This window comes from Malurus melanocephalus, unplaced genomic scaffold (genome assembly GCF_030028575.1).
Source record: "Malurus melanocephalus ecotype Western Australia unplaced genomic scaffold, MMel_1.1 scaffold_928, whole genome shotgun sequence".
NCBI classification, from domain to species: Eukaryota; Metazoa; Chordata; class Aves; order Passeriformes; family Maluridae; genus Malurus; species Malurus melanocephalus.
In genome coordinates this window covers 64414-72779 of record NW_026624160.1, presented here as the reverse complement: position 1 = coordinate 72779, position 8366 = coordinate 64414, and the positions used below count along the sequence as shown (strand labels likewise).

Below are 8366 nucleotides of genomic sequence, written 5' to 3'. Positions count from 1 at the left end.
TATCCCATTGCTGGGGAGGGGATGCTGCTGTGGGATCCCCCTTTTGGGGTCTCACCCCACACCCCGGGTGTGTTCYAGGAACCCAGCAGCACACAGCCAAGGAAGCAGGCAACATCTCCGTGCAGTGCCAGTACAAGATCCCGGAGTACGCAGCAGTGAGCAAAGCCTGGTGCAAAAAGGAAATGGGGAAACCCTGTAACGTGCTGGCCACCACCAGCCCAGAGCCCCCAGAGGGACAAGGGCCAGCTCGGGAAGGTGATGTCCACATCCAGGATGACCCCAAGCAGGGMATTGTCACTGTCACCATGGAGCAGCTGCAGGCACAGGACTCGGGTGTGTWTTGGTGTGCGCTGCAGGAGCGCTCGGGGCTGTCCCGCATCGAGGAGATCAGGATCAACGTTTCCAGGGGTGAGTATGGACCTGCCAGGTGTTTGTAGGTTCCTGATTCCTTTCCCAGCTCTGCTTGCTTATCCTGATGCCTGAAACAAGGCTCAGCTGAAACAGAGGCCAGACAAAATTAACAGAATAAAAGCAGACAAATTTAATCCAGGCCTTTTGGTACATTGTGGGCAGACAAAACCTCCTCCTGAGGCTGCTCCCAAAATGGACCCCGAGTCACAAGATCTTCACCTTTTATCAGTTCTGTCTCATGAACATATTGGGCCCCAATTCTCCAATTATACCTTCAAATTATTGTGTCACCCACCCCAAGCTTGCTCCCSMCAATTCTCTGTTGTTTCCATATTTTGGGGCTYTGAGGCARTGARGTGTCCTTGGATTTCAGGCCCAGAGARGAATTGATTTGTCTAAAAATGGGAGTATAGGAGCTTAGTTCTGTACACTAGAGAAGTACAAGAATACATAACCATGAAAATACAGAAASTAAAAATCCTAAGGCATCAGCCCCATCTCCCACCTTGCCTGTGTTTGCCTGTCCAGACCCTACAGCTTTGCACCTTCTCATGGCCACCACCCTGTGAACAGCAGCAGGGATGGGAGCAGATCCCATGGGTGCTGTGCTGCTCCTCCTTAACCTGGGAGCAACTTCAGCTGTCCTGAGAGGGAATTCAATCTCTGAAATCAATTCTTTACAGTGGTTTCATAGCCCCTTTAGAGTGACTCTTCCTTTGGCTCTCAAAGGCCCTCCTGTCTGGTTGGCAAGGGAGGGAACAACTTCAGCCCCAGATTTTACAGATCTGTGACTTCAGGTTTCCCTTTCAGAGGATGTTTGAACAGTRAGGGGTGGCACTGAGGTCCCTGGTTGTGGCAGAGCAGCACCAGGCTGCAGCCTGGCTGTCACAGGCAGTGCAGACAATGGGAGGGGACATTGGGATGCTCTGGATAAACCCATGGGATCAGGATTCTGGGCATGGGGGTTTCACTGATGAATGCAGGGCAGCCCCACAGTGACCATTCTTCTCCTCATGTCTGTGACTGCAGYGATGCCTCGAAGATATTTTCCAGASACTGAAAGTAAAAATSAAGAMATTCTTTTGGGMGACAGCCCAGAACCCAGGTAAGGCCTAAAAAAGGAGCTCTGAGCCTGAGCACACAYGGGTGGTTCATGTTTTACCCCTGGGGCAGGCAGGCCCTGGGCACTCTGAGGATCCTCAACAAAGGTGGCACCTCCTTCTCCATCCCCTGCCCTAATCCTAACCCTAATTCCAAAGGAAGGGGCAGGTTGGTAAAATCATGTCACAGCTTTCTGCCGGTGCCTCACTATTTCTTTATCCTCCTCTCTTTGGGCTCTGCTCCTCACAGCAGCAGAACCCCCAAATTCTGCCCCTAAGCCTCACYCCTGTCTGAATATTTAACAAAGGAACACTCCTTGACTGCCCTTTAATCCATTTCCCTGTTAAATGGAAAATAATTTTTCCCTCTTTGGACATCTGCTGTCATCAGTGTCACAGCAGCATCTAAGAGTACAATCATCCCTGCTCCAGAGAGTTTGGAATTGTGCCYGGAGCTTTGAACAGTGGCTTGTTGCTGGAGAGAGCCAGGAGAAAAATCTAGGAAAAACTCAGAAGGCACAGCCAGGTAGAAAAATCAAGAACCAGGAACCAGGGAAGGTCCCCAGAGTTTCTTATTCCCTTCAGGATCAGTCCAACCCCACAGACAGAGGATCCTGCAGTATCTGTAGGAGAACTTGCAGGAGAGCAAGAGCTTCCTTCTAAGGGCAGAGAACCGAGCATATAAAACCTGTCCCTGTCCCTGTTTTGGTCCCTGTYYTKGTCCCTGTCCCYGTTTTRRTCCCTGTYYYKGTCCCTGTYYYWRTYYYKGTCCYTGTCCCTGTTTTGGTCCCTGTYYYWRTCCCTGTYYYKGTYYYWRTCCCTKTCCCTGTCCCTGTYYYWRTCCCTGTYYTKGTCCCTGTYYYKGTCCCTGTYYYKGTCCCTGKYYYKGTYYYKGTCCCTGTCCCTGTCCCTGWTTTGGTCCCTGTCCCTRTCYCTGWYYYKGTMCCTGTYYYKGTCCCTGTCCYTGTCCCTGTYYYKRTCCCTGTYYYKRTCCCTGTYYYKGTCCCTGTTCCRGTCCCTRTTTGGWGATGGGTTCTGAATCCATCCCACACTGGTAACACTTTTCCTCTCCTCCAGCTCCAATGTGAACACCTTCATCATCCTCTCAGCAGTGCTGCTGCTCCTGCTCCTCCTGGCCCTCGTCACCTCCGTGGCTCTGGGGGTCAGGCACTACAGGCTCCTGAAGGGAGCAGGTACGTGGGGCTGGGGTTGTCCCAAGAAGAGCCTTCCCTGCCATCCTTTGTCACTCCCAGCTGATCCCAACACCCTGGAGAAGGTCAGGCTCCTTGCTGCTGTCTTCTCTCACAAGAAATCAAACTCAGACCCTTCACAGGGGTGTAAACACCTCAGAGAAGGAGTAAAATGAGAGCAAAGTGCTCCGCCAGCTCAGGGCAGAGCACATCTGCTGCTCCCATCACTGGGCAATCCCACAGCTTTCCCAAATTTCCCGAGGCACGGGGCTTTCCATGGATTTCTCTACATCTAAACCCTCTGATTTTGCCTCATCCCAAAGGTAACAGAGAAGCAGAGGACACCAATGACAGAGCAGAGGGCACAGCGCCGGTAAGGAAAATGAAACATTTCCCACTGTGGTACCAAATCCCTGAGCAGCAGTGTGGGAGGAGCTGTTGGAGCTGTTGTGAGGACCTTGGAGCTCAGTTTGGTTATAAACAGGAGAGAAAATGGTATTTATGGTTATAAACAGGAGAGAAAATGTCAGCAGAGAAAAGAATATTCCTGACTAGAGTAAGAATGGGGTAATTAATGCACAGAAACTCCAGCAGGAACAAACCCAGTGGAACAAATCTGGTCACCCCTGAGAGAGGATTCAAGGACTGGTAAACAGGGTGAGARCATGAGGTTGTCACCTGTGTGAAGGAGAGGTGGTGAAGAAAAGTTTTCTKTTCTTTCCCCTCTGTCATGACCAAAGAAAAATTTTGACACAGCTCCTCCTTTCCTTGTGGGAAAATCTCCTTCTCCTGGCACTGAYTCACACTAACGAGGGTTTTTCTTTGCTTTTCCCAGCCTGGCAGCCCTGGAAGGAGGGAAAGCTCTCAGGATGACAGCAAAGRTCTGGCATACATCAACCTGGAGGTGCAATCCTCCCCCAGCCCYGAGGATCCTCTGTACTGCAACGTGGAGCAGAGCCAGGCTCCCAGGAACCCCCGAAATGTGGAATACGCTGTCATTGCCTTCAACCAGACCCCAAGGAATGACAGGGAATGAGCACAGAATCCCCAAAAACCCCAGAAATGGGAGAAAGGGACTGGAAAACGGAGTGGGAATGAGGAGTGGAAGGTGTGTGTGTGGACACTGGGGAAGAACTGAGTTTTGTTGCTGGATTTTGGGGCTGTCTGAGCCCTCCCTGCTCGCAGAGGTTTTGTTTTCTCGGGTCAGACAGAGCTGTGGGGCAATTCCCACCATCTCTTGTACAACTGCTTTTCCAATTCCATTAAAGTGCAGAGTTTTGGAGGGGCGGGTGTGGAGGCCTGGCCTTTTGGAAAGGAGAAGTTTGGACATGGCTGGGAGGGGTATTCCAGCTATGTCCTGGTCCAAACCCTGCCCCAATCCCAAAGATCCCGCTGCTGTGGCCAAGAAAACTCATTCCAAATTTGAACCTTGCTGTGACTGGGTTCATTTTTCATGGAATGGCTYGGGGATGTGAGTGCTGGATTTTAAGAAAAAGCAGAATCAGCTCCTGCACTTCCCCATCTCTGCTGGAAATGCTCCAAATGACATTTTTTTTATTTAGCAGTCATGTGAGCAACAACACGAAATGAGTTTATGGGGCTCAGCTCCATTTCTCCAGGAGCTCTGGGTACTGATTTCCCTGTCCCAAGCCCTGCTGGAGGGGACAGACCTGGACCACCCCTCATTCCCAGGCCAGTCACATCCAAACAGGYTTCTCTTCTGCAGCAGGGAGGCTGATGGAATTTTCTGAGATTTTCAGAGTCRACCTGACAGAAAGAGAAAGAAAATGGTCCTGGAAATGGTTCATTCAGCCCAACTTTCCCCTAATGATTTGCTCTTCGTGCAGTTGAGTCAAGCTGTGGAAGAGTAATAACAAAAAACAGTGGAGTGGAAGAGAGGCATTTTCTGGGAGATTCTCAAAGAGAATCCAGATTTGTGCTCACTGGAACAAGAAAGAACAAAAACTGCAATCAGTCATCTCACAGAGAATTTCTGGTCACTGTGAGGGATCATTTCCTTAACCACTAACTCGAGAAAAGGCACATTTAGGAAGGGAAAATCCTGTGGGTTTAGCACCACACCAGTTGAGAAGCCTGGGTCTGTTTGTACTTGCATGGAAGAGCTCCAGGTAAATAAATCAGCTCAAAAATGCAAAAGCAGCAGCCCAGCCCCTGCCTCTCAGTTTGCTGATGCTCTGGGGGGTCTGTGACTGCATTCCTGAACTTCTTCAGCGCTGTGGCACTGGTTGGCTGTGAATTTTGTCCCCAGAATTGTTGCTTTGTGTCAGGTACAGAACACAGGTGGGTGCTGRGCCTGTTCCAAGCACCCACAGCTTCTTCCAGAGGTGCCCTGCTGTCCGTGCTTGTATTTCAGACTGGAAATGCTCCAAAGGCTCTTCATTCTCCTGAAAACCCAGGAGAAGGGTGATGTCCTTGCCCTCCTTCACCTGTGGGATGCTGCCAGAGCTACCAGGAGAGCCTCCCTTTCCCTTTCCCTTTCCCTTTCCCTTTCCCTTTCCCTTTCCCTTTCCCTTTCCCTTTCCCTTTCCCTTTCCCTTTCCCTTTCGGCTTTCCAGAGATCCCCCCATGCACAGCTCCTGTAAATCATTAATCATGATTAATAAATGATCTCAGCATCATTCTTGGAGAGGCAGGACACGGGGAATGGCTTCAAACTTCCAGAAGGCAGGGTTAGATGGGATATTGGGAAGGAATTCCTCCCTGTGTCCAGGGTGTCCAGAGAAGCTGTAGCTGCCCCTGGATCCCTGGMARTGTCCAAGGCCAGACTGGAACACCCTGGGGTGGTGAAAGCTGTCCCTGCTCATGGCAGAGKTGGCACTGGATGATCTTTAAGGTCCTTCCAACCCAAACCATCCTGTGATTCCACGATTCCATGAACTCCTGCTGCAGTGGGAGCCGCCACCCAGCCCCGTGGCTTCGGGCCACCACGTGGTGCTCCCTTTTTTCCAGGCTGCCCAGCCCGAGCTGTGGCTGGCACTGGGCAATGCTGATGCCTGAATTTTTCAGCCCTGGAGAATTGCTCAATGTGCAGATGAAAAAGATGCCAAGTTCCTGTGCTCCTTCCTTCCGGCACGGAGGGGGAGAGGAGCTGCCCAGGGGCAGAGCCAAAGTCTCTCTGCTCCTCCAGGCTCCTCTCCTGTCCCTTCCCTGCTCAGCTCCATGGAGAAGCTGCTGCACCTCACCTTGGTCTTCTTGTCAGGTAAGAACCGTGGTTTGGGGTTCAGGTAAAGGGGGAAGGATTGGAGCAAAGCTCAGTGTCTACATTCTCAGKCTCCATCCTCAGAGTTTTCCCTTTTCCCTTTCTTTACCAATGGACCACAGGTGATCCCAGTGTTCCCAGATTTCCTCACAGGGACCCTTTTGAGTCAGAACAGGAAGCACCGATGAGACAAGTCCTGTGTGCAATGTGAAATTGCAAAATCCTGGGTGTTTGCATTTGCAAATGGGATTTACATAGATGCAAATGACCCCAGGCAGGGCTCAAGGGAGGGGAAATCAAACCCAGTGAAGGGCACAGCTCAGAAATCCYGGGCACTTGGGTATTTCCATTTGGRAAGGAATGTCCCTCTGAAATGAGAACCCAAGTCCAGGTTCCAACTGGGGCTCTCTGCAGCACTTTGGGGGTCCCACATCCTCACAGGAGTGTGGGGGAAAGGCAAAAGACTTGGGCTGTGGGAGCACAGAAACTTGTCCCAAAAACTGGAATTAGTTTGGAAAATATTCATTGTACTTATTCCAGGGGCACCCAGGAAGGGAGGAGGAACACCAAAAGCTCATGATCTGTCAGCAGRATTGGTTGAAAAGAGSATGACACAATATTTTCCAGAGGGAYATCGGGGAATCTYTTCATGATTCTGTTTGAGAGATGTTCTGTAGTGCTGTGGGAATTCTGGGGACTGGAGGAAGGAAGGGGAAACAAACAGGAGAAACAGTTAAAGTGTTTTGGAGGGATTGCTCAGGACTGGACTGGTAYCCCTGACTGGAAAAACCGAGTGTGTTTTTCCATCACACATCAGGATCAAGACCTGTAGGTGTCGGATACTTTCAGAGCATTTCAGGTCTTCTTCTTCTCGTCAAGCTGAAAGAACTTCAGATTTTATTATTTACAATCCACTTAGAATTGTTGAAATTATTGTAAGAAGTGTTATTAAAAGGCTCAGCCGGCACCAAGTCCTCACAAGAGCCTATTTTTAAATTTACTTCTGTTTTATCATTACTGATGGTCTCACAGAAGCATTCGCCTGTGACTTTTTTTTTTCACTAGAAATAGAGATTTCCACAAATACCACAGTGCACTTCTCTCTGGAAGTATTAATAGCTCAGACTGTCCCCTCTGCCTCTGCCTGTCACAAAGAGGAATGGAAATTAGAAATAAGGAACCAAGACAATAAAAAAGAAAAAGCCAAGCAGACAAAGACCAGTTGTCAACACAGTTAAAATTAGTAAGATATTAAAAGATAGGGTGGAGAAAAATGTTAAATTGGATCTGGAAACCAGGAGCAGGACTCAGAATAAACCCATGAGCAGGGCACTGGTTTGGAGGTGTCACTGGGACAAATTCCAGAATATCTGAGCCAAGATCTGAGCACCCTGGATTGGTCATGGGGGAAATGGACAGGTGACACCCTACAAGTGACAACCCTGAGGGTGACAGGCCTGCCGATGGCAGTCCTAGAGGTGATAGCCTTAAGGTGACAATCCTATGGGTGACAATCCTATGGGTGACAGTTCAGGGGTGACAGCCTATGGGTGACAGCCCCATGGGTGACAGCCCTACAGGTGACACCCTATGGGTGATAGTCCCATGAGTGACAGCCCTATGGGTGACAGCCCTACAGATGACAGTCCTACAGGTGACACCCTATGGGTGACAGCCCCACAGTAACAACCCTACAGGTGACAATGTTATGCGTGAAAGATCCATGGGTGACAGTCCTACAGGTCACAGTCCCACAGGTCACAGCCCTACAGGTGACAGTCCTACAGATGACAGCCCTACAGGTGACACCCTATGGGTGACAGCCCCACAGTAACAGGCCTACAGGTGATAGCCCCATGGATGACAGCCCCATGAGTGAGAGTCCTACCGGTGATAATGTTATGGGTGACAGTCCCATGGGTAACAGTCCTACAGGTCACAGCCCTATAGGTTACGGCCCTAGAGGTGACAGCCCTATAGATGACAATCCTAGAGGTGACACCCTATGGGTGATAGCCCCACAGTAACAGCCCTACAGGTGACAATGTTATGGGTGACAGTCCCATGGGTAACAGTCCTACAGGTCACAGCCCTATAGGTTACAGCCCTAAAAAAAAGTGACAGCCCTATAGATGACAATCCTACAGGTGACACCCTATGGGTGATAGCCCCACAGTAACAGCCCTACAGGTGACAATGTTATGGGTGATAGCCCCACAGTAACACTCCTACAGGTGACAATGTTATGGGTGATAGCCCCATGGGTGACAGTCCTACAGGTGACAATGTTATGGGTGATAGCCCCATGGGTGACAGTCCTACAGGTCACAGTCCTACAGTAACAGCCCTACAGGTGACAATGTTATGGGTGATAGCCCCATGGGTGACACTCCTACAGGTGACAGCCCTACAGGTGACAGCTGCCATCACTAAAGGATGAAAATG

The 8366-nt window shown here is 50.3% G+C and overlaps 1 protein-coding gene across 1 annotated transcript in view; it reads left to right on the top strand.

The window, feature by feature from the left end:
* Positions 1-5411, top strand: part of NCR2 (natural cytotoxicity triggering receptor 2) — a 10630-nt gene extending 5219 nt beyond the window's left edge. The window contains exons 2-6 of the mRNA XM_057386187.1: positions 79-435; positions 1441-1516; positions 2589-2704; positions 3025-3074; positions 3537-5411. Coding sequence (XP_057242170.1) covers positions 79-435; positions 1441-1516; positions 2589-2704; positions 3025-3074; positions 3537-3737 — 800 coding nt within the window. The 3' untranslated portion in view covers positions 3738-5411. The remainder of the gene's footprint in view (positions 1-78; positions 436-1440; positions 1517-2588; positions 2705-3024; positions 3075-3536) is intronic.
* The last annotated feature ends 2955 nt before the right edge of the window (positions 5412-8366 follow it).